We start from the raw sequence: 26,216 nt of genomic DNA, 5'->3' as shown, positions 1-26,216 counted from the left end.
CGAAATTTGCAACGTTGCCAGAGTATGTAGGAGACTCTATCAAGTGTCATGCAATCCGACATTGTGGAAGTCAATCGATCTTTCTTCAGTGTATGCGTTCCGTCTTCCTTCCACGGTTCACCTCGATTATCCCTCGCACATGATGACATTCCCAAAGCGGCGATTGTTATTTGCTTCTTTTCTTTCTAGTAGAAGGGCTGCGCTAACTGATATTCGCGGCGAAGCCAATATTTTCAGCGAAGATGGTATGTTTCATCGTCTACTTGACTGCAATACGAATAATTTGCAGACAGTTCGGTTACAAATGCCTTGCGGGATTAACTTCTTGACATACGCACCTACTGCATGGGAATTGCAAGGGTTCAGAGATGTTTTGAGACACTTAGTACAGAAGTGTTCCAACGCTTTAAAGTATCTAAAATGTTATGCGGATGTTTCGTATGCTACAGCAAAAATTTTGGGAAGCTTCCACCATCTAGAATATCTTAATCTGCATTTTCTAACGCCTTCTCATAGGTCAGAAATTGATATACACTATCTCCAACCTGAAGCTATGGATGGCATCATGTCGCTTCCCAGGCTAAAATACTTAAAAATATCAATTTGTCAGTCTGTTGATCCAGAGGCCAACTTTGCTGGATACATGCTTAAATCCAACTCTTTGGAAACTCTTCACTTTGGTTTTACCAAAGAATTCATCATCAGACAGATGATTCTGCCAAAGCTCCACACCATTAAAGCTGAATGTCTTCGCAATTTTCATAGAAATCAAAAGGCAGTATGCCTTTTGGACGTCATCGAGAGGGGATGTCCTCAAATTCAAACACTAAACCATTACACTTCTTTGGTACCAGGTCTGCAAAACTTTAACCTCAGCCACGACCAAAAGAGAGGCTTACATTTCTGCATTTGCCCTATCCATGATCCAAGCAGGGCTTACCATTAGCCTAGAAGTTATTGAATGACAATCACAGACAAGGTGCAGTTTATGAAATGTTTGCATATAAGTACAGGGAGGATCAAAATAAGACAAGGAAAAGAAAACGCTGCCAAACAGATGACCTCCAACAAGAAAATACATGTACTTCTTTTGGGATGAAACTAGTCTACTTTGATGTGAGAAACATACTATCAACATTTTGTATTTAGCATTGTTTATAGCTCTTTCTACATCTTTGTCATTGTTGGCCCATCATGCATGCAGGTTATGTCCTGTACAAGCATTGCACAGCCATAACAGATTTACATGTTTTGTGTAGGAAAATGCCTAGTACAACTAAAATTTTGTGTGACAACTGTGGGATAACAGGCAGACTTTCACCTGTTGTTCAAATGTTATCTAGTGTACTGAAAACCAAATTAATGGCTTATTTTAAAAGTGCATTTTAATAAAATGTTTGTTTGAAAGTCCAGGAAGGATCAAACTAAGGCAAGGAAAAGAAAACCCACCATATAGATGACCCCCAGCGAGTAAATACTTCCATTGTGATAAAATTAGTCTACTTTGGTCCCCATCTGTCAGTGATTATTATCAACGTGAAATTATTGTTTTAAAAATCATTGTATTTATTTCAAATGCACTAACCTCATGTTCTTTTTTTTACCATCAAAGACATCAAATACATCTTAAAATTTCTTAAATATTGAAGACTGAAAATTTGATCCACGAAGTCTCAAAGAAATGACATAGTATTGCTTACACCTACAAAAAAAAACACAGATCAGCAAAGTATTTCCGTTGCACGCGTTGCGTGATTCTCATGATTCACGTGACTTTTACAAACGTTGCGTGAGAGTCACAAATGGGTGTAAAGAGCCATTAGTCAACAGACAGAGAAAGATCAGAGTTGTGTCACTGTTTTTACTCGTCTGATACATGTTTATTCTTTCGAGATTTTCGATCGCCCTAACACGCCCTTAGCTTTTGTTTGTCATCCCTGCCGAGTCCCATCACAATTCCGATTTTTTTTTCTTCTGCTTCCCGTTTAAGTTGTGTGGATAACCAGTGGTATAACCGCGATGATCAGTGATGTCGTCATATCTTTCTCCGCCGTTCAAATATATGATCTTTCATATATTCACTTGCAGATTTTCCTTTTGTTGCCTAGTGTGGCATTATATGCATGCTTTTTTAAAGAGTCATACACGAAGTTTTCAAACTAAGACAGCGTCCACACTAGGCCCGAGAATTTTGAAAACGCAGCTTTATTTCTACGGTTGGGTCTACCGTCCACACTAATCCGTCACGAAAACGGAACTTTTGGAAAACGCTCTTCAAACCGGAGGACTTTTTTGACTAAACTGCGGAGCTAATGTGTTTTCCCTGACCGAGTTTTACTCAAACAAACATCCAAAAATGACTGCGGTGATTCAGCTGGTGATTGCTGCGTTTTTAAGTCCTCCGTCGCAGTGTGGACGACCGAAAACATTTGATGCGTTTTCAGAGTGAAACCTCCGTTTTCAAATACCTCCGGCGTAATGTGGACGGGACCTAATTTCCATGCAACCTAGGCAACAATTTTTCACATTTCAAAGAAACTGGTTGGAAACTGGAGGCAAGAAATAATTCAAAACTCAATGAGGGTTTTTGAGCTCTGTTTTTCCAAAAAAGTTGCATTTCAGGTAAAATTAATTGATGCTCTGACCTCTTAAACTCTTCGAGTATCTTCAGACTTAAATCAAACAGCTTCTTAGTGAATAGTGTAAATATTAACTGGGAGGGATGAGCTAATTGCGCACCGAAACTGTTCTTCGAAAACTGAACTCTTCGCCATCCTTTCGGAATACTTCATTTTCTACAGATAAGCAAGCAAGACGCAAAAATTAACCTCTCGGAAAGTGGATAACATACTGTATCATATAAAAATACAGGTTTATGTATTATACTATTCGTTTCATTATTATAAATGTACAGAAACATTTACTTTAAGATTTACACCTCCGCCTGATATTGTGGTAAATGTACTCAAGTTCTGTTCAGTTTAGTAATAGTTTGCAAATGGCACTTGTTAGTGCATTGACGGCTTGTTTAAACTATTTTGACTAAATTCTGCAACTAGAACAAAGTCTTTAAGGTTACAAGTTCACACTCTCAAGATAATCTGCAATCACTCCAACAGCTTTGTTTGCATTTCCTTGCTGCATTCCCTCGCCTGTGCGTGCTACAACAATTGCAGTTTTGCTTGCTTGTAGCGTTACTCCAGAAGATGATCTCCTTGCATATACTGCTTTGCTGTCGATTTCACGCAAGAATGTGCAGTACTCTCCCTCCACGAAAACTCCGCCTACCATGAACGATGTAAAATCCTTCTTTTTAAAGCACTTTGCGATTGTTTCGGCTTCGTTTGGGTTTAACTTCAAAGCACAAGGATGTTGGTCTGAAGTCCACTTTCCTCCGCCATCTAATCCGATAATGCAGGCCTTCTCAACATGTGGCTGGCCAGATTCGTCTTTGGATTGTTCGATAAGGTTATCAATGTAACTGTCCCACGTCGACATGTCTACCAAGGGTACGTCTGCTCAATCGTTGGTTCACCGCACTGTAATGCTACACGTTCCAGTTTGCAGACGTTCCAATTATTTCTGTAGTCATATGTATTCCTAAACGTTGGGCAGGAATGCGTGACGAGCTCTCGAAATGACCGACAGGACATGACTCAATATTTCTCAACATGACTCGACATCACTCAACATGACTCAACATTTCTAAGAACAATTTTCATAAAAGCAGAAAGTCACGTAACCTCTTAGGGGCCGTCGATAAAACCAGGAACATGGAACATTCCGGAACATCCCGGAACATCGAATAATTATCGTAATTACGCGAAAAATATGTAAAATAAAATTTTAAAAAATTAAATCAAACAAAAATAAACTGGTATCAGCTCGGAAAATAGAAACAAAACAAAAACATAAAAAAAAAGAAAAAAGGAAGAAAAATGAAAGTGACTGCAATGAGTGAAGGCTAGCAACTAAGAAGACTAATTCATTCCTTCCAGCCGTTCACCGTCAGTTTAATCACGTGACTGTCCTTTATTCCCAGATTTCATTCTTCACAGAAAACTAAGGTGGTGACGTTCGAACTCATTAATCAGACCTAAAAGTATGGGTACACGAGTGTGATTCCTTTATTCAATTCATTACGTCAATACAAAGATATGCGTATGCACGATTTCTTATGAAGAAATAGTTTCTCCATGAGATAGAAATAGAAACTCTTCGGCATCGAGTTTCTTGTCTAAACTAGATCGGACTGCTCGACCTCTGATGACAGTGTAAACAAATACAAATACAAAATTTAAAAACATTTGGCGACGCGCCCGCTGTCTTGCGGGGTCGCTCGTCAAAACTTTATTGTCTCTAGAAATATTTGTTACAAGTGTTGGCGATCTGAAATTGAATTCTTAGTGTCGCCAACAGTTCAGAAGCATCTCCTGGAAAATGTTTGTCCAGTAGAAGTTAATACTTAATTAATTAAAAATACTTTCACCGCAGGCTATAATCTATTCATCGCTAGTTCAACTTCACATGCAGATCGTTATCTGACATTCGATCAAACTTAGTTTTCTATCGAGCCATTCGAACACCACCAAAGTAAACCAGACAAGCGAAAACCGTGCGTGAACGCGCTGCTCTATAAATCTTTGATTACCACTAGTTTATTAATAACAACTTGCTTGTTACTTGGGCTTCCGGAAAGGCTGAGTCTGCACTTAGTGGGTCATAGTGCCAGGCGTTCCTAGCGGAGCGGCGCGAAAACTGGGGATGATAAATAGCGACATGGAGATGGAATAGGGACTAAACTATGAATACTGACTTACAGGCAACTGTATGATGCTCAGACAAACACCTCAGATGTTGAAGAAATCAGGGATCAAAAAAAGGAGACGCAATGAATTACCGGGCATTCGTCGTCAGAATCGTCATGTTTGTGTTGAAAAACAGAGTGCTGAAAAGCGACGAGACGCAATTGGCGGGAAAGAGGAGAGGAGCCTGCACTCATTGTGGTCAGTTGAATGAATATCCAACGCTCCCTACCCCTCTGCTACCGACTCCCCTATCCCCAATAATATCTTTTCATATTTCAAGCTGATACCAGTTTATTTTTGTTTATGTTAGTTTTAAAAATTTAATTTTACATATTTTTCGCATAATTGTGATAATTATTCAATGTTCCGGGATGTTCCGGAATGTTCCATGTTCCAGGTTTTATCGACAGCCCCTCTTAGGCCCAGTTCAGACGCCGAACTTTTCATGAAATAAAAGTGACAATAGATTTTTGTTCAAACTTTGTCCACTGAATATTTATCATATGATAACTTCAATTTTGAAATAAAAAAGGGGGGTGCCCATGCTCATTAAGGAGCAGTGAGGCATTGAAAATGTCCCATTTTGGCATTATTTAATGCTTATTATAAGAACGCATTCCCAGTAATTGTAACATCTTTGTGAGCCCGGACTCATAAGAACACGCATTAAACTACAGTCAATACATTGTGTCGGACACAAATAAACGTTTTAAGTTTGATTCAGACAGAAAGCTAAATCCTTGGTTAAAAATTTGAACCAAATTTCTTGAGGTGGTTACCGACTGCCAAATAGAAAAGACCACAGTGTATCTGCTATTTTTCTTATTTATTCAATTTTCAGCAATAGAAATTAGATCACTCTTTTCTCACGCAAAGCTTATGATTAGTTGATTACAATGAGTGGAAAAAAAATTGGGGTGCCCATACTCGTTGGTGAGCTAGAGCCATTTTTCAACTGATAGAGCTCAATATCAAGGCAATTCCGTCATGTCTGAATGTGCGCGTGCACGAGCGCGCGCTAATAACGCCATAAATTATGCGCAGTAAGGATGCGCAATGCAAATGTGAGGAATGAAATTAATTAATTCGAATTTGGACCGACCCAAATTATCAAAAGCACGCCTGTTGATTCAGACGTCGAACTTAATTCACCGAACTTAATTTAGTTTGAACCAAAACACATCGAAAGATCACCGGTTTTCAGACAAGGTGTATGCATTAGGTTCGGCACATGAAAAGTTCGATGTCTAAATCAAAGCCGTTCCAAAGCCGAAATTCCCGGCTGAGCTAGGCGGGAAGAACGGCTGAGCCGTTCCAAATTCAAATAGCAGTTCTTAACCGATTCAGACGAACTGGGCCTTAGGGGGTGAAAAAATTTCAAGCCACACACATAAAACAGTATCTTGGTACCTCTTAGGGGTGTTTTTTCAAAATTTAAGACTAGCACCCCCAAGTCACCGCCGGGGAGGAGGGGGGAAGGGCTGAAAACTCAGGGAAAGTTTTTGATCTCTGTTTTCCGGAAAAGTTCAATTTCAGTTAAAAAATTAATCGATGTTCTGATCTCCTTAACTCTTTGAGTACGGAGACCCTCGCGAGTGCTCTTCAAACTGAACAGCGCGCCGAAACTTCTCTTCGAAAACTGAAATGTTCGGTTTTCTTTCGGAATATTTCATTTTCTAAAGATTAACAAGCAAGACGTAAAAATAACCTCTCGGAAACTGGATAATATACTGTATCATATTGTAATGAAATTGATCTGGTGATTGCACGAGCTGTGATGCGCGTGCTAAGATGTATAACGGTTGTATTTGTATAGGTAATTATACGGTTTCGAGTTCAATTTGGAATTACTCTGCACGAGTGAGTTTTTCAAAAAGAAGAGATTGCACGAGCCGCTTCGGTGAGTGCAATTTCAGCTTTTTAAAAAACCCACAAGTGCAAATTAATTCTAAATTGAACGAGGAAAACCGTATGATTACTTATCAATAATATAAACATGAAAAAATTCGCGTGGAGGAAGTGCCGGAAGATCTTTCTTGAAGCCATTTTTTCTCATTCGAGAAAACTTTTTTCAAAGTTTCCGCACAAAATTCTCGTCATCATTTTACGTCATATCTTTGGCTTAGAAAATTTGCTATTGTCTTTCAGCCAATCATAATCCAGAATTACGATGTGTAATTTGCACTGGTGTTACACTTTTTGCATTGGTGTTACACTCGAATTGCACTGCTCTCAGCTAATCAGAACCGAAAATTTTTTTCATATATATTATTAGAACTTTTACCACAACTGCTGCTAATCTCGCAATCTGATTGGCCAATTTGCCGTTGTCGATAAGAGTCCATACCACGCTGCTCGCGTCAATGTGTCGCGCAATGCCTTTTTCAGCTCGCGCTTTGAAAAAAACATTTTCTTTGACGTTGATATTGTGGTAAAAAAACAAATCAAAATGTGGTTTAGCATGGACTGTACTCTTATCGACAACGAGTACGCGTCATTACTCTTTTCCAAAATTTTTTTTGTTTCTGCATGTTGAGTGAGTTTGCAAAAGTTTTTGAAATGAAAGTCTGACGTGTACAATTAGCTCATTTGCATAGTGCAGCGCGTCCACTTTCAAGTCCGAGTCGATGTTTTCAATTGTCAACAAATCTTGACAAAGATTTCTTTCGTTATCTTTGATTTTGTAGTAAAAAACAAATCGAATGTGGTTTAGCGTGGTCTGTACTCTTATCGACAACGAGTACGCGTCATCATAGTGGCGCAGCCGAGTGAGTCCACAACATTTTGACCACTGTGATGACGTGTACTCGTTGTCGATAAGAGTACAGACCACGCTAAACCACATTCGATTTATTAAGTATACCCGCAAGAGTTCTAAGACTAAGAGACGGTTATATGGCGAGTACGGAATACGTAATATACTCGTAATACAGGATATATAAGGGACTCACGTTATGTCGTGGCCTGTGTGTGTGAGTAGAGTTGCCGTGTACTAGTAAGCTAAACGTTAAGAGTCGAGTAATTAAACCGTTGCCTGTTGGACTCTTTGAGTGGAAGTTGTTGGCGCTCGCGCGCGTTACAATATAACTATACAGGTTTATATACTACACTGTCTATGCTCTTCGTTTCATTATAAATGTACAGGAACATAATTTGCTACTAGCACAAAGTGTTCAACGTTACAAGTTCATACTCTCAAGGTAATCTGCAATCACTCCTACAGCTTTGTTTGCATTTCCTTGCTGCACTCCCTCCGCTGTGCGCGCTACAACTATTGCAGTCTTGCTTACTTACAGTGTTACTCTAGCAAAATGCCTCTTTAAATATACTACTTTGCTGTCAATTTCTCGCACGAATATGTAGTCCTCTCCCTCCATGTAAACTTTGTGTGCCATGAACGATATAAAATATTTCCTTTTAAAGCACTCTGCGATGGTTTTTCCCTCGTGTTAGCTTAAGTTCAAAGCGCAAGGATGTTGGTCTGAAGTCCAATTTGCTCCGCCATCTAATCCGATAATGCAGGCCTTGTCGATATGCGCCTGACCAGACTGGTCCAGTATTGGGCCTTGGATTGTTCGATAGGGTTATCAATGTAGTTGTCCCACGTCGCGGACATTTCTACGAAGGCTGTAAGTCTGCTCAATCGTTTGGTTAGCCGCCCGGTAACACTGCTAGATCCTGCTCAAAGCTGTTCTTTTTATATAGCCATGCATTCCTCAATGTTGTGTAGAAATACGGAATTACTGATACGATATTATGACTCAATATTTTAAGAACAATTTTCTTAAAAGCAGGAAGTTACGTCAACTCTAGCTAGAAGTGATTAGACAATAGCTTTAATTTCGTTGGTCAATATATTTAGTGGCGGATCTAGGTGACGGGCCTGGGGACGTCGGCCCCCCCCCCCCCCCCCTATTTTGGCTCAAAAAAGAAGAAATCACAAAGGAGGAAAAGCCGGCAGGGCAAGCAAAACAAAACAGCCCCCCTCCCGGCTCCCTCTTAGCTCAAGGTCTGGATCCGCCACTGATATACGAAACTTTTTGAAGCCAAATAGATACTAGTCAGTAAGCATGAAGTTTATTCACCGACATCGAGGTAGCCATTATCACTTAACGGCTCCTTTTGGGTCAGAATAATTACGTTGTACCGTAAAGCACATATTTTGTAAAATGGTAACCATAGACCATCAAGAACCGCACATAGTATACCGTTCGAAAGATATTTTTTGTAGGATTCCATATATCATACTAACAGCCATAGAGGAAGCCTCAGTTTGAATTGAAAAGTATTCAAAACGAAAAGCGAAAAATATCTCACTTCTTGTATACCGAGTTGAGGTATACCACCGAACTATGCAGCTCTTAATGTGCGGGTTATTGTAAGATATTAACTCGACCTTAAGGGTCTAAGAAGAAAAAGTTGCACAATTTGCGGGGGTGGTTAATCAAGTCTTATATAGGAGGGGGTGTGATTTTATGTTTTCAAACGAAAGACCTGTCCAAGACCTTTTTGCTGTTCAAATTTGATAAAAATTCGATATTGAGCATGTAATGGTTTTTTGCGCACCATGGCACTCTAGGGTTTGAGGATTTGAAAGGGTTAAGGTGGTCGTTATCCAGATGACTTAATGGCTACTTTTGGGTCTGGAATAATTACGCGGTTATCCCGATGACTTAACAGCTAATTTTGCGTCGCCTGAATAACCGTTGTCGGCAAAGTTTTCGCCAACATGACAGATTTCTACCGCAAAATAAACAAAAAATTTCTCAACATGCTAGAGGTTGAGATAGAGATCTGGAACTGTCTCGATTTTTTCACGTTCAGTCTGATATATCAGCTCAGTTTAAGTCGTAAAACGTTAAAAAAAAAGTTTAGTTCTGAATATCCATTCTTTCATTTCACATCATGACAACTTCTTTGTAATCACGAAAACATTTATTTCTCCTTTTACCTATAATCTGTCATTCGCCTCACAGTATATGGAACGGCTTACGACATCGGCTTCCTTTCTAACCAAAGTGGCAGTGCTTTGTCGTAGCGGTGAGGCCCGTATGCAGTTTGTTCAATCGCTAAATCCATGCCTCAAATATTACAGTGCTTAAGGTCTAACGTATTAATTCTGACCCAAAAATAGCCGCCATGTCATGTGGATAAAGGTTGCCTAAGGTACAACGTAATTATTGTCATTATTCTCAACAAAAAGTAGGCATTAAGTCATCGTGATAAACGGCTACCTTAATCCTTTTCATCCTAAGTTACGCATATACGCGTATCTAATGGTCGTGCTCTTTGTACCACTTATGACATCATCAATTTAAATGTCACTAGATATGCTTGGTAAGCAGATGGTAGAGCTACGATAGATCTATCCACACAACAGTCGGTTCTGAATATCGACTGAATTTTGACGTCGCACATTGAAAAACAACGTTATCAGTTTTGGTGCAAAAATGGTGGTAAAATGGCCCATTATACCTTATTGGTACCAGGAGCCATGGCTCCTGTTGGTACTAATTTTCGCGTCGCTTTAATTTCGCGATTTTCGCAATTTACAAAAAATCGCGAACTAAAGCGACGCGAAAAAAAATTCCCGCGAACTTTGATGTCGCGAAATTTAATACCCGCCTATATTTCTTGTTTTCTCAATTTAATGAAGAAACACGTGTCTACGTATTGTGTATAATGTGTAAACGCTCTATGGCATGCCCGGATGATAAGCAACAGTTTAACAGGCAAATTTCACTATCTGTGTTGCTTTGAACCTCTTTATCTGTATCGCTATCGTCATCTTCAAGTTCTTTCAGCACCTCTTTTGTACAGTCATTGAAATGGCCATATATCCCGGGTTCTTTGTAATTTGAAACGACAATCTGCTAATACTTTTCAAGTATTGCCTTGTTCCTTTCGCTAAGATCGATTGCAGCTGAAATCGCCCTAGAAATTGATTAGAGGCCTAAGAACTCTATGCCAATAGTATACATAGCTCTAATCTAATTCACGGCCACAATGTAAATATGTATTATACAATTGCAAAGAACGTTAAGCATAAGTATAATGTCTTTGGCTATGGCTATGGTACACGATGCGGTTTCTATAGTTTGGTTTTGTTGTGAGTTGATAATTTCAGCAATAAGAAGTGTAAAATAATGATAATATTCTCGAAATAAAATGGGTTTTTTTGTTCATTTTCGCGAAAATTAATTCCCCAGGAAAATAATTTTGCACCCAAATTTTAATTTACAGGAAATCAAAACGGCTACGTAAAATTTTGGATATATAGACAAATAAAATGACGAAATTGCTGACTATAATAGTTCCCAAACTCTAGCAAGAACTATAAATTTCCAGCAGTCTTTCCTCGTCTTGTGGTCAGGGGGTAAAGTCACTCGTCATGAAACAAGGAGGCTTGGCTACCCAGTCATTTAGGTAAGATGGCGGCCTCAGAGTACTCAGACGGTAAGGGAACTAGCGTCAACTAGTGGCTTGTGTAATTGTTCTTTTACTTGGTGATTTGACTTAAATACTATATAAGTATTATTATCAGTGACTTGGATAACCCAGCTTCACTTGGCTGTTTTAATTCCCTTCTTTGTCGTGTCTCTTAACGCCGGAAAATTAACACGGGAAATTAAAATTCCCTGGCGAAATTTGAACAATCGTTCGGTTTTTATTCGTTGGCGGAAGATTTTCATATTTTTGACATATACGTAAACTTAATGCATATCGGTGAGTAAATATCAGCAGCTGGAATGTGTAATTATTTCGAAGTTAATTCAAGGTAGATGCCAGAGACTGGAAATATAACCTTCCAGCTGAGATGGCTGCAATTACGCCGCCAGCTGTTTTGGTTTAACAGCTGGTGATGCCTAATCGACTTTATCAAATTAATAAAGATCATGATGATGATGACGATGATGATGTTGGAGAAGCTTACAACCTTCCCCTGAGTATTATCAGTACACTCATTCGCCATGTCCACATCCCCCATAATACACCCTGTTTGCCCCTCAAAATTTTGCATAAGCATTGTCTTCAGTTTCTCTTGGGATGACTCTAATACCCAGGAGAAATGGGAAACAAAGGTTATGCAGAATTTTGGGGGGCAAATGAGGTGTATTATAGGGGATGTGGAAATGGCGAATTCTAACACAAATTCTGTTGGCAGCATTGTTACTTAAGCGGGTGTTTTAAGCTCATAAAGTGTATGCTCTATGTCCTCATTTAGCCAGTCAAGGTTTCTAATAGAAAAGTAACCAACAATTATAAATTCCATAGCTTCAGGTGCACTTTTACCTGGAAATTGTACTTCCCTGGTCAGCAGAATAACACACAAGTGAGCCTGAAGAGCTCAAGCACTCTGGTTGGCCTAACCAGCAAGACAGAGATTCTCTTCTCTTTCTGCTTGGTGAGAGATGATGTGGAACTTCTGCTCGTAATCTCTCAATTTCCTATTGTGCATGTGCAAACTATGTCAGCATGTCTGATGTGCTATGGTTTGTCATGGGAAATGTTTACCGGCAATCAAATTTTTACTTGTATTTTTGTCAAATTACTTGAATTCTGACTTTTCCAATGCTTATTTGTTAGAGAAACTACAGAAATTTTGTAAAGTTCTATAAAAAAAAACTGAGCAACAAAGAAACCGATGAAGTAAACTAAAATTGGCTTCATTCTAGACCATGCAGTAGAGTGGATGCCTTGCGAAACATAGGTTTGCTGCAGCTAAACAAACTATCAACTCTCCCAATATGCTCCTTTGACAAAGAAAAGTTTGTGCAGCATGTTTCTGGAACTGTGCAAACAGCAAAAGATCAAAGGATTGCCAGTTGTTCATTGGACAAAAGGTTTGAATTTGATGCCTATGTGATGAACCCATGTCAGTGCAGTGTTGCCTGCAATTTTGTAGTGAATCACAAGGCAGCAGATATTGTTGGTAGTCTCGCAGAGAGACAGTTTTTATAATTTATTAATCCCTGGTTGTTAACGGTGGCTGATCAAATGATTGAACAGTTGCGAGCAGAGCTTCTCACCTCTCACTAACCAGAAAGAGTAGGGAATCTTTGTCTTGCAGGGTATGGTAGGCCTGAGTTAAACTTGTTTTCCAGTTAGCCTGTTTATGGTCAACTCTCGATATGGTAATATCATTATCATCTTTATTCAGTTGGTAAAGGTGATTAGGTATCACACTAATTGAAAAACCAATAGGAAAAATATGATATACATAGCAATAACATTCAAACTCCTGGGTGCTAGGACTATAGTAGTCAAGTGGCTATTAGCCTCATTTTCTATGTGAAACCACACTTGCTGCTGTCTATGATAGAGCAATAGCTTATCACCTTTGTGGACCGTGCTAACTTTCTGGATAGTGCTGTTCATTTTTCCATTTGATTACATCGTCAACTCAGTGAGAGGGGTTAATTGTTGCACAATATCATCTATAGATTATGTATTACGTGGTTTGTCATGTTTTGTCACTCATTTGTTCTTTGCTTGCAGCTAATAGCTTTCTTTTACCTTTCTACCCTCCCACCCTTTAGGCATAACCTGGAGTGTTATTATCGATCTACTTTGTGCTTCATAGATTGTTTGACTATAAAATTTTAGTTTGCCAAACTCCTTGTGGACTGTTGTTAAATGCAAACGATTTAGAGTTTAAGAGGTTAAATCCATATCCTTTTTTTTTTGTTTGCAGTTGCGGGGAACTATGATGATGCCATTATAGCTCAAGTTGACAACATTCAGAAAGAGGTATTGTTGTCTGAATTTAAAATGAAAAAGGGAATATCATTTCAGTTTCTAATTCTTTTTTATTCCTTTTCAAAAACACTATTTTGCACTCAGGTTTAATTCTATCATGAAGCTGTTTCTGTAGCATGAATTTTAAAACTACTGGGTGATGCACTTTCATTCCTCCCTTAGTGGTTTCTCAAGTTTCATTAACAATCTTTTATTACTCATTTCTGCATGTGGCCTAAACTGCAAGAAGAACAGCTCTAGTAGTGTACCTTACCCAAGAGCAAAGCATAAGGATATTTCCCTGGTTAAAATTGTCAATCTTACTTCAGCCCTGCTTATTTTCAGCTTATAGAAACTTGTAACTTGACATTTTACTCTTTTGATACCAGATAGCAGAAAATAATCAACTTGTAAGTGAGAAACTGGACATAACCTGTTTACAAAAGGAATACGCTATTGATGATTTTGTATACCAAACCAAAATAAAGGTATGTAGACCTTTTTGGCCTCCAGGTAACTGAAAGGGTAGAGATTTCACAACTTGAGGCATATTAAAGGGTAGGGAAATCTTTCATTTGGATATAATGTGAACAGAAACTGAATAAATGAAACCTGTTTTTTGGGTAACACTTCTGTTGGAAATGCTTGATGTTTGCCCATAGCATTGTTCATTAACTTCATTCCAAGGGCTTAGAAAAGGGATGCAGTGTTCTTAAGTAGGTATGTGAAAGGGATACCTTTTTTTCAACAAAAGGTTATATGAGAGGATTACCTTTTCTGTTAAAATGGGTAAGGGGTTGGACCTCGGGGCAGAAACCTCCCGGTACAAAGGTTTGTAGGATAGCCCTGTGCTTTTGGCAAAATAATAGGATTAGCAAACTGGTTATGACTTGTGCTAGTGTAGGAAGGAAATTATCCTTGTCTTTTTTTAGTTTTGTCTTTCAAGCAATCCTTCAGTCAAGTTATTTGGTACTGAATGCTGTGTACTGTACAGTTAAGGCTTTACGTGCAATGCATAATGTCCCTTACTTTTATTTTTATTTTTTAGGACCTAAGCTTAAACTACTCACATGTTAGGAAGACTAGAGGTGATGGCAATTGCTTCTACAGGGCTTTTGGATTTGCATACCTTGAAGAACTGATTGGTAATCAGTTAGAATATGACAGGTATTCCAAAAGTAGACAGACATATTTTATAAGATTGAATTTTTCCTTGCCAGTAAATTTTTGTTAATTTTCTCCGCAAAAATTGACACCACTGGCGAAATTATACATACAAACATCACATGAAGAATCTTGGTGCTGCTTATTTCAAATGTCTCCTTCGCTCAGAAACAAAACTCAATGGATATGCATCAGTGATTCATTGCCAGAGTAATCAATCACTCTTGAGCAAGAGGTCATTGTAATAGATTGACATGCATTGCTGTGTTTTACATCTCTTCATGTTGTTTCACTCATCAATTGTAGTCCAATAAAAATATATATTATATATATCTAATAAATTATATATATATTATATATAAGCTAAGCGTATATCCACGTTAAATAAAGCATTCATTCATTCATTCATATATATTGTAAATCCAATTAAAGCGACTTCCTGAAAATTGCAAAAATTAATACCCAGCTACAAAAAGCAGCCTTTCTCAACAGCAAAAATTACTTCCTGTAAAATGCACAAAACCACTGATCCGCAAAATTAAACTCCCGCCAAAATTTTTTGCCACGTGGTAGATTGGTAATTAAATGCTCATCGTGCAGTTACATACCCAATAGCCCATCTTCAATATATCAAAATTCTGACATTGCTCGGAGGCTTTTTACCCAAAATTCCAAAAACTTTTGTTACCTTTATTACAGGTTTAAAACTCTAGCCTCGCAAAGTAAAGATGAACTTGTCTCTCTTGGATTTCCATCTTTTACAATAGAGGACTTTCATCAAGTTGTAAGTTCTATTTTAATTTACTTTTACATTTATTCTATATCAATGTAGTAGAAGAGATGGTTGTGGAATGGTAAGCACATTCAAAACAGACTGGGTGACCTGTACAGGGACTCACTATGATGTGTTCTTGAGCAAGACACTTTACCCTCAGGGCATGTTGAAAACATGAAATGGCACTATGGTTAGTCTTAATAGCATTCTGGTTAGCCAAAGTATCACTGAATCGACAGTGGTTGGCTCTCAGTAGTTGTAAGGATTAACCCTTACAGACACCCATATCCCACATTCACTCTTACCTGAAGTTCCATTTCAACATTTCCACATTTCGTGTTTTAAACATGCTTACTCCCACGGTTCCTCTCTCTACCCAGGTATATAAATGGGTATTGAAAAACTATTAGGGCAACCTCACAAACTACTGACTAGTCACCAGTAATGGATGAGCATTCCATCTTTTTGGGGGCAGGGGTGTGGTGGAAGGAAGCAACTCTGCTAGTTGTTTCATGCTACAGAAACCAGGGTATTATATATGTACAATGGAGCGTGGTCTAAGCAAGTGGACAATTTGTCATAACAAGGTGGTGATGACTTTCACCCTCTGGGTGGAAGCCATTAAAAAGAACAAAAGCTGAGTTTTGCAAGGTGATTTTAATAAGTAAATGTAGATGAAAGTCCTCTTTGTATTCCCACAAAGGCAAGTCAAACACATTTGATGAAAATGTGGTAACAACAAAGAATGTGACCAAGAAGAGAAACATGAATGGGTTGGTAAATAAATCTTGAGTTCCAGAGGATTTTTGTTCTTGGAAGTTACCAACTAGAGGTTGCAGCTGAATTTCAAGCACTAGAATATTGAATTAACTTCCAAAAAAAATTGGTTACCTTCTGAAACAATGTTTACATTTATACATAAATTTTATGAAATGACTAGGTATTCTAGTTATTAAAAGCTAACTGATTTTGCTTTGCTTGAATGACAGTTTATGGAAGCAATTGAATCTGTTGGAAAAAATCAGTCTGTTGAGCAATTATTAAAGGTGAGGATCTGAGAAGAACATAGTAACCTGGAGCGTTATTTGTAGTACTTGTCATCAATCTTAGTCACTCTAATGTGTGGTCATCAGGTAACTGGAGGTTTTAAAACTCCTGTTTAAGTTAATTGTGAGGGATTTTTTAATTGTCTTTATAATATAATTTGAATAACATAAATTTAATTATTATTTCAAGATAAATGTGGTTGTTTTTCTTCTCTTTCAGACTTTTCAAGATGAGGGTATTTCAAATTATATTGTTGTATATCTACGACTGTTAACATCTGCACAACTTCAGAAAAAGGCTGATTTTTTTGAGAACTTTATTGAAGGAGGAAGAACGGTACAAGAATTCCGCAGCCAGGTGAAATTTATTTCTAATTTTAATGACCTGTCTAGAGCAAGAAAATCAAAGTTGTTCTGACTTGTAATAAGTGATAGAATAACAACACTATATTGGCAGGTGATATCAATTTTTATGTGAAACATTTTATGCTAGAAGTGCCAAAAATGTTCCTTCTCTTGTACTGGAAAATTAATTTGTACAGTAAATCGGCTTGATAAAGACATCTAACAAAGGATCAAATAGTAGAACCATGACAAATAATGTTATTGAGCTCATTTCCTTGGTGAGCTTATTTTGAAGGGGCTTGTCATCTGACAGATTTTTGCATGCAAGTTTGAGGGGCCATTAAGCCCCATTAATTCCCCATTTCAGATGTTAACCAGCTTTACTCCTGCAACAAACTCCATCCAAAATAAACCATCAGAATACTTTATTTCCAGTCCAATAAATTTCTTGAGCTCTTTTTCAAGAGACATGCTTAAGTGTCCATATTACCCAGTTGTGTCACCGAGACATTTTTAAACATAACAAATAAAGAAAACGTGACAAGTAACTAATAAACAAACCACATTAGCCTATAGGAAGCTTTCATTTTACACTAGGGTACAATAGATCAATTTTGATATATTAAAATTCAGCCTAAGACAATAGACCTCAGTAGGCTTTGGGGAATAACTACAGAGTTTGTTGAGTTTTAATATATCAAAATTGGTCCATTGGTACATGATTGTAACAAATCAAAATATGTGGGAGAAAGTCAGTGTCAGTTGAGATATTCCACCTGAACATCGACATGAGTGGACTTACATGAAATTCTCATATTTTTCTCATCAGGAAGTTGAGCCTATGGCCAAAGAAAGTGACCAGATTCATATCATAGCACTGACTGACGCACTAGGTGTATGTGTCCGTGTGGTGTACATGGACAGAGGTGGAAATCAGTCTGTCAATCAGCACGACTTTCCTGAAGATGGCTCAAGGCCTTTGGTCAATTTACTGTACCGGCCTGGACATTATGACATATTGTACCAAAAACAACTCTGACATAACTTTTTCAAAAAAATATATTTTTTATTGCTTTGACTGAATTTGAGTTAACTGTAGCATATTTATTTAGAATACATTAAAAATGGTTTGTACAGATTTGGGAATAAAAATAGTTGTTATGTTTGAAACTTGTCATACACATTTCTGAAGCAAGAGTCAAAGTTTTGTTGTAGGCACATAGAAGAATACTGCAAACTAAAGCTCTCTTTTGAAATAGAAAACATAATTATTGCAATTATTTAAGTGTGTTTTTGAACTCACCGAAACACAAGTGGGAGTTTAGGAGAACAAGGAATGCTGTGGGAACACAAGCCTTGTAAGTGTGTTTTCACAGTGTGTTTTCTCCCAAAACTTTCACGGGTATTCATGGCTTTATAATGTTTTCTAGTGATTAATAATCACAAGTTACATCTTTCACCAAGAACAAAATCTAAATACACACCTATCAGCATGGGCTTAAATTGCGGAGGGTTGTTGGCATTTGCACTTGGGAAGGGAGTCTTTCCAGAGGGAGTTATTATCAGTAGTGATAAATCCAAGAAATGAAACATAAAAGTCGCAACTGAGCTTATGCCTTTAATTCTCAGCAAGTGGGTTTAAATGAGGTAGGAAATATTTTTTTCAGGCTTTCCCTGTAATTGTAGTGATTATTTCTCATTGATTCTTGATAATGTTACTTAAAGAATGGTGACTTGCTCTGCACTGAGGTCCTTCAGCCACCATCTTGAGCCATAATTTTCAGAGCTTAATTATTTTCTTTAAATGCTACACAGCATGTATCTGTTATGAAAACCTACACTCAAGAGTGTAACAGATTAATTTATTATCAAGATTTCTTAAAGCTCTCAGCATAAAGGTAGATCTCAGCTGATTCTTTTCTGCTTGCTTGAGGTTTACATTTCCTAACTTTACTGAAATTTCCCTCTAGTGTCTTGATAAAATCTGAAAAATCAGAAGTCATATCAGTCAAAGATAAATATTCAATTCCAGCACCATCCGAGTACAATAAGACCATCCATTGTTTTTCTGCCTTTCATATCATCTCTGCATTACAAAACACCTGGTCTTCCATGTGTCCCAGCTGATACTTTTACGTGAGGGATTAATACAAAAATGTAGCTGTTATTGCAGCTGAGTCTGGGATGATTATTATAGTCTTTGGTTGAGAAAGCACATGAACAAAGAATGAGGTTCAACTAGTCATTGAAGCAGATTAACCCAGTCACCTTGTTTGTATGTTAAACTGCTATGCACTACAATAACAGCTGTTTCACCTCTTATCTATATGAAAGATGTCCATGTTGACTTAGGTGTTTAGGTAAGGACAACAAGAATAAGTACCCCTTTCTTCTTTTTAAGCACCTTTTCTTCAGTCCTTAAGACAACATAAGTGCCCCATGTACTAACTCAAATCATTTCTGTTGAAGCCTGTGATTGCCCCCAAAGACTTGTACTACCCATAAACTACCAGCCATCTTGTCAAGTAAATTTGGTTGCTTAATACAGGTTTCCTCTTGTAGTCATAAACAGCTTACTGTAAGGAGTATTTTGAGGTTTATAGTTCCGTACAAAGGATGGCTGGCTGATTATGAGAACCTACACGTGTACAAATTTAACTGAGAGATATATTTCATTAGGTATTTCCGAATTTATTACTACCAACAGGAGAGCTAACCATACTGTGTTTTAAATAAGGTACAATCTGACTTTGTGTTAGCTTTAGGAGTGTCAAATAAATGTACTTTCAATTAGCTATCATTCTTTGTAGAAAACATAATTAGACCATTAAAAACTTTGTGAACATCGTAAGAATTCATTTTTACACGTACCTTGTGTGCCATAGCCATCCCAGAGTTTGCAAAGGAAAATCCCACCAGGCTTCAAAACAGATTTCCCAAAATCCAGGGCTGACTCACAGAGGCTCTGTGCATCAAACATACAAGTCAAGTTAGGTTTACTTTAGTTTGTGGGAGATGTAGTAAGTGATGATTAGTGCCACAGGCCAGGACAGACATCTGACAAGGGTCACTGTGTTGTGGTCTATACATCACAACTTTGAGTGTGTTCCTTTGGGGTGATCTGGATAAGGATCAGTGATCCAAGATCACTCGGATCATGGTGCATCAAAGAAACCGATTAATCCACTCTGGTCATGGATTCATCGGTTCCTTTGATGCACTATGATCCGAGTGATCTTGGATCACTGATCATGATCCAGATCACCCCAAAGGAATGCACTCTTAATCACGCAAAACAATTTATTATGGATGCACCATTATTTTTTGAGGGGAGGGGCACTTTTCTGGGGAATGAAATTTTTTTTCTCACCTTTAGATTGTGCATGATTTTTTTTTTGGTGAGCAATAGCTTGTGCAAGAATTTTTTTAACATCAGGAATCAACCTGGATAGTAGCAAAGGACTTGCTCAATTTTTTCCCCATGGCTCCCCTTTTTCCAGGCTTTCATTTCACCACTGCTTTTGCGTACATAACTGCGATGATCATCAATGTCTTCACAATTTTTTTGTCAGCAGTTTTTGCCGTGCAGGAATTTTTTTGGGGAGGGAGGGGGTGAGGAAATTCCCCAACCCCACTCCCCTCAAAATAATGGTCCACCCCTTATCACTGTGCCATTTTCACTGAGGTGTAAAAAGAGGTAACAGCAAACTGCTGCTTATAAGGCAACCAGTGATGGGCCAAGCAACATTTATGGTCAGGACAAAGAAGAAGGGGATTAGATATGGAATTAGGGGAGAATGTCTGTGTAAGAATATGTAAATCCGGGGACATTGCCTCATAAAAATTTCCCATCACCAGTCTTGGCCTGGGGTTCAACTGCATGGAAAAGCCAGTGATATGTGCATTAGACTAACCAAGATGGCTTCATGACTCATTGTGTGGTTTCCACTTGCATTTGGAGCCATATCACTGAAAAATAAACAAACACAATGCCAAGTTAACAAAAACAATATTTCAAGGCTTCTAGAAAACAAGATGATCAAGGTTGTGGTCTAGGAAAAATTATGAGGAGCCCAAAGGTTGCTAACCATGAAATCCTGGGTGCCCAGCACAAAACTTGTGTGAAAAAAGTAAGTTTTTCCAGTTACCCAAAGGCAAAAGTTAGTCCCCTGTGGCACCCAGGCACTCCTAGAGCACAGCCTTGATGATGTTGGTGATGCTAACATTTTCCTTAAAAACTGTTGTACCTCATAATAACATCAGCACCAGCAGGAGGCAATATTGAGAGGATCTGTCTCTGTGTAGTAGCACTTGTAAAGTCGCATCTTGATAGAATAGTTGCTCCATGAATATCATCAATTTCTGTAAAAAAGGAAATGACGAAAAAAAAGGAAACATAAGATGATCAAAGAATTGAGATAGCAAGACTGAGGTGATTTGAGATAGCAAGACTGATAGTGATAGTGTGTAGTGTAGCCAATGGGCGAATGGCATTCATGGTAGAACGCTCGTAGATTTACACTAAAACTCAATAGATGCCTGCTTAAGGGAAATATTTTGTTTTGCAATGGTAAAAAAATAAGGTTATTATACCAATAATTTGCTCTTGTTGGATATGAGATGATCATAAACAACTCCTTGTCGGTTAAATATCTTACATCCCATAGTAGTGTTATAATAATATTATTATATAACCACCAGTGAAATACCAGGATTTTTCCTTTTACTAAAAAATCATATCTTCATTGCGTGCAGTGAAGATACTATTTTTATCTTTCACACTGTGAAGATATCATTCCTTTTTTATAACATATTTCTCTTGTCCCTTTAATTACACTTAAATTTGTTGATCTATGATCGAAACATCTTTGTATCTTCTTCAGTCATCTTCGGCAATCTTCGTTAATCTTCAGAAATGTTCTGAAAATGTTCGGAAGCGCTCGTCTGGCCTTCGGAACAATTTTGGAGAATCTTCGGAAATCTTTGGAGAGTAGTCAGAAATCTTCAGAAAATTGTCAAAAACGTCGTCATTAGTATGTTCATACAATAAACAGAATATTACATGCCTGCTTGTGGATACGAATTTTATCATCTTGTCTTCAACTCAATATCTCAATATCGAGTTGAACCTCGAAGATAAAATTCATATCATGAAATATCCTCTATATCATTTCAAATCAATACCTAGTAAATCCACAGCAATGACAAGGCCATCCCAATAATCTGTAAAGAATTCAAAATAAGACACAGAATATATGCCCCGAAGGATACACTGCATTTACACAAGATTTCCATCATACAGTGAAACCTGTATTTAGCGGACACCCTTGGGACCTTCACTAGTGTCCACTTGATACAGGGTGTCTGTTCAAAACAGGTTCTAATGTGTTATGCAATAATAGTTTATTATTAACTATTATGAATGCAGGTTTATTTTACAGTAAATGTGGGAAGAAAATTTTGGGTCTTCAGCTGGTGTCCACTTAATAGAGGGTGTCCGCTTAACATGGGGTTGCTTAATACAGGTTTCACTGTATGTGCATTTTTATGTATTGGTTTCTTCATTACAGACCTCAAAATTCATAAATATGCAAACTACAGTGTTTTTATAATGTAGGATTTGAATTGAAAATTAAAAAATTTAATTTAAAAAATTCAATTTAAAAAATCACCCGTCATAGAGTAGATCATGCAAGTCTTTAAAATATTATTTTTATTATTCCACCAAGTAACAAGAGTCTGCTAAAGTACCAACCAGTTTTCTGTGTTAACACTCTGTCTACAGCCACTTGGGTCCAAGAACCTATCCAAAAACAATATAGCATATTATTACAGGGAAACAACACCATCCCTAAGGTCACCCTCAAGCGGCGTGGAGGAAGGCCAAAGACTACCTGGCCAAGAACTGTGACAGCAGACCTCACAGAGCTTGGCTCAGTCCAGGCAGAGGCTGAAAGATTACCAGGGACCACGAGATGGGGATGAGTGAGTGAGTGATTAAAGGGTGTCACAAAATTTTGAAGCAGGTGCCTTTATTGTCACCTTTTACAGAACAAGACAAACAGCCCAGCTGAATGACCAGCCAAGATTGAGGAGATGGTGATTTTAAACAGCAGTGGGCAACTTGACAGCCCTGTTATCAACCTTTCATGCAGCCTCAGAAGGTGGCCAATACTGAAGGTGATACTTATATCTCCAGACCTGTGGGCAATTACTGATCATATACTTACTGCAGGAACATCTTGAGAATTCTTTGCCAGCCATCAGATGCTACTATTTTTTATAGTAATAGATGTCCAACAGAAGCAATAAATTATTAAATGTAGACATGATAAATGCAAATGCAGCCATAACACTACTAAAGAAAAGACCTGAAAAAATTTTCAGGTCTTTTTTCCAAGATTGTTATGGCTGCATTTGCATTTATCATCATGTCGCTATTATTTTCATTTAAGGAAAAGGCTTTTAATAACTCTTTACTAAGCTAATCTTACTAATTATTTTAAAATAAGGTCTTTTACTAGCACATATACTATGGTAACCATACTGTTGTTTACAATTTTCTTTTTTTTATTCTTTTTGTAGCATGTTCATGTGAGTAAGTAAGTAAAGTCTACATACGAGCCAAGTGGCCCATCAGGCCGGAGCTTATCCCGGTTTCTGTAGCATGAAGCGACTAGGAGTATTTCTACTCCCCCCTGGATGGGATGCTAGTCCATCACAGGGTTACCCCCAGCATTAAGTTTGCCAGTACCCATTTATACACCTGGGTGGAGAGAGGCACTGTGAGAGTAAAGTGTCTTGCCCAAGAACACAACACAATGTCCCCGGCCAGGGCTCAAACCTGGACAGCTCGATCCGGAGAAGAGCGCACTAACCATGAGGCCACTGCGCCTCCCATGGCATGTTCATGTGCCTTTACTTTATCTCCTTTGATCATTGGTACTGGTGAAAAAAGAAAAGAAAATAATGAGAAAGCTCGTTATTTATTTGTTACCTGGGCTTGCACCACAGTCAATTATAACTCTTCCAGGTCGAAGGAAATGGAACTTGTCATCCAACTCAATCAGTTTATAGGCGCTACGACAACGATAGTTGTCTTCATGAGCTTTCTTCACATAAAAATCCTGCATTGTATCAAAATTCAACCAGAATCAATCGTAAGGACAGCTAAAAGAGTTTTTACGATAACTGCAGAAATTCCCGCTTGCTCATTGGCTAATTTTTATCGTCAATAAGCGGACAGACACATGAATTTATAATTTATGCAATGCGTCAACAAGCAAGAGCGGACAATTTGACAATTTGTTGTAGTAAAAAAACAAACTGATGTCAGTTTTTAATGCACCTTTCCTGTTATTGACAATAAATTTTGTCATAACATTGTCAAAGTAGTCTGCAGATCCACTCAGATATCGCTTTGTGGATCCACAGCTACTTTGACATTGTTATGACGAAAGTCATGATCAATAACAGGATAGACGCAAGAAAAACTGACGTCAGTTTGTTAAATAGAGTAAAAGAAATGAGGACAAACAACTAGATTATTACAAGTTCTTCCAAAAGGGAATAGCAACCTTTCCTCATTTACACCACTGACTCTATGCAGAATCCCAGGTTTACCTAGTACCTACAATCCTGGTCAAAATTGTTGTGGGCTGTAGAGAGAGAGTAAGGTTTTTCAGTCACGCATAACATAATCCCTCCCCTTTACCCCCTTACCCCATTCAACTTTGATCTCTATGGGCTGTACTGGTGGCATTTCAATCGCACTGGTCCACGGCAACATTGTGGGAAGGGGGGGGGGGAGGGGAGCTCAATACATGATAATTTGTAACATGTAGTGATAAAAATATCAGCTTTTTTATGCCACATCTTCTTTTGACCGAGATTGTAGTTATTAATAATTTAAATAGCCATGGGCATATTATTTTTTTTCTTATGCTTTAGTATTCAGGCAACTATAATTGCCTTCAATTACTACTGTTACAGTCTAAATTTAAATTTTTAAGGCAGTTTGAAGGTTTCAAACATTACTGAGAAAAATTTACTTGTGTTGGTCGGACAGTAACAATCTTTGAAAATGACATTGTAAGGAGAGACCAAATTATTACTAAAACTGTTTTCTTACTGTTTGTTGTCTCTTGATCCATCTTGGCCGATTGCTTCCCTTAGTAGCAGACCTTGCAGGTATTCTGCAAAGATACAGAATTACAAAGTGTAAGAATTGGTTGTTGTAGTTGTAAAACAGCACTAAAATGTCATTTAGATCTGTGCACTACCACTATGAACAGAAATGTTTTGTACATCATCTAACTTGCAATGTTTCATCTGCAAACACAGAGTCGTAGTTGCATATGTGGTGAAAAACACATCACTTGGAAAAAACCCTGCATGTGTCATCTGGCTACATCTGTCAACAAAATTAAACAAAATTCGGGCAAATTCCTTTTTGCCTGTCATAAATACGACGAGATTTCAGTGGCCTTATGATGTTCGGATCAAAAGGGTACTTCTGTAGTAGTATATAAGTGAGCTAAACTTAAACATGGCGTATTCATGTGTACTGATAGTTTAACAACAATAAATAATTCGCAAGATGGGAAGATTTTAGATCAACTTTTCAGTTCGCAGTTTTTATAGCTAAGTTGTATTTTCAAATCATACTCCTTGCAAACAAATTGTACTGAATACTATAAGCTTATTTAACTTCTCTAAAATTGCAATAATATTATTAATGGTGATTTGACATTTTAGTACACGGAGTACACGCTACAAAATTGACCACCACGTGGAGCTCCTGTTTTACTAGATGTCACTGCCATTTTACGATGTTAATTTAAGCTTAAGGCTGAACGCGTTATTTTCGTCCATTTAAACCCAAGAGACAAATTAAAAAAAGGAAAAATACCTTGTAAATCCAAATCTTTTCCGCAAAATTTGAACAACACCGCTAGTTCGAATCATTGGAAGTTCTATTTTTGAAAGAAAACCCGCTGACCGAAATCACGCCATCGTTCCCATATATGGTTTGCTTGAACCAGTCCGAATGCCAATCATTCTGTTTTTAGCCAATGAAAAGAGATATTTTCGGCTAAAGCCGGCCCATCAGACCCGCAAAACTCAAATGTGCTTAGGAGAGGTAGAAAAATGTTTCTTGATTTTTAACGTGAAATTATATTGCTAGAAAATCTTAGACTCTCTTCTGAACCAAGGATCTTGTTCAGAGCTGAGTGTAGTCTACTGTTGTGAAATTTGGTAAAATTTGAGCGGGTAGATTTGGAGAAATTTGCTTACGAAATGGACATCTCTGCACTCGTGCGGTCGCCGGTATTGGAG

At 37.9% G+C, this 26,216-nt stretch overlaps 2 protein-coding genes and 1 pseudogene across 2 annotated transcripts; 1 reads left to right on the top strand and 2 right to left on the bottom strand.

Annotated features, from left to right (window-relative positions):
* Positions 1–3,075: 3,075 nt before the first annotated feature.
* On the bottom strand, positions 3,076–5,767 carry LOC145485317 (profilin pseudogene; annotated as a pseudogene).
* A 5,460-nt stretch (positions 5,768–11,227) lies between these two features.
* Positions 11,228–18,047, top strand: LOC145483435 (ubiquitin thioesterase OTUB1-like). The gene is made up of 8 exons (XM_081461942.1): positions 11,228–11,264; positions 13,504–13,559; positions 13,937–14,035; positions 14,596–14,714; positions 15,411–15,495; positions 16,476–16,532; positions 16,753–16,890; positions 17,707–18,047. Exons 1-8 carry the CDS (start codon positions 11,240–11,242, stop codon positions 17,914–17,916), a joined length of 789 nt encoding a protein of 262 aa, XP_081318068.1. The 5' UTR covers positions 11,228–11,239; the 3' UTR covers positions 17,917–18,047.
* An 85-nt stretch (positions 18,048–18,132) lies between these two features.
* Positions 18,133–25,883, bottom strand: LOC145483436 (ribosomal RNA large subunit methyltransferase E-like). Its single transcript, XM_081461943.1, has 9 exons — positions 25,789–25,883; positions 25,009–25,072; positions 23,875–24,004; positions 22,633–22,680; positions 22,062–22,100; positions 21,125–21,239; positions 20,792–20,846; positions 19,749–19,842; positions 18,133–18,861 (listed from the first exon to the last, which is right to left on the bottom strand). Exons 1-9 carry the CDS (start codon positions 25,842–25,844, stop codon positions 18,746–18,748), a joined length of 717 nt encoding a protein of 238 aa, XP_081318069.1. The 5' UTR covers positions 25,845–25,883; the 3' UTR covers positions 18,133–18,745.
* Positions 25,884–26,216: the final 333 nt, after the last annotated feature.

The sequence above is a fragment of the Orbicella franksi genome, chromosome 4, assembly GCF_964199315.1.
Source record: "Orbicella franksi chromosome 4, jaOrbFran1.1, whole genome shotgun sequence".
Classification (NCBI taxonomy): Eukaryota; Metazoa; Cnidaria; class Anthozoa; order Scleractinia; family Merulinidae; genus Orbicella; species Orbicella franksi.
This window is presented reverse-complemented; position numbering and strand designations above follow the sequence as displayed.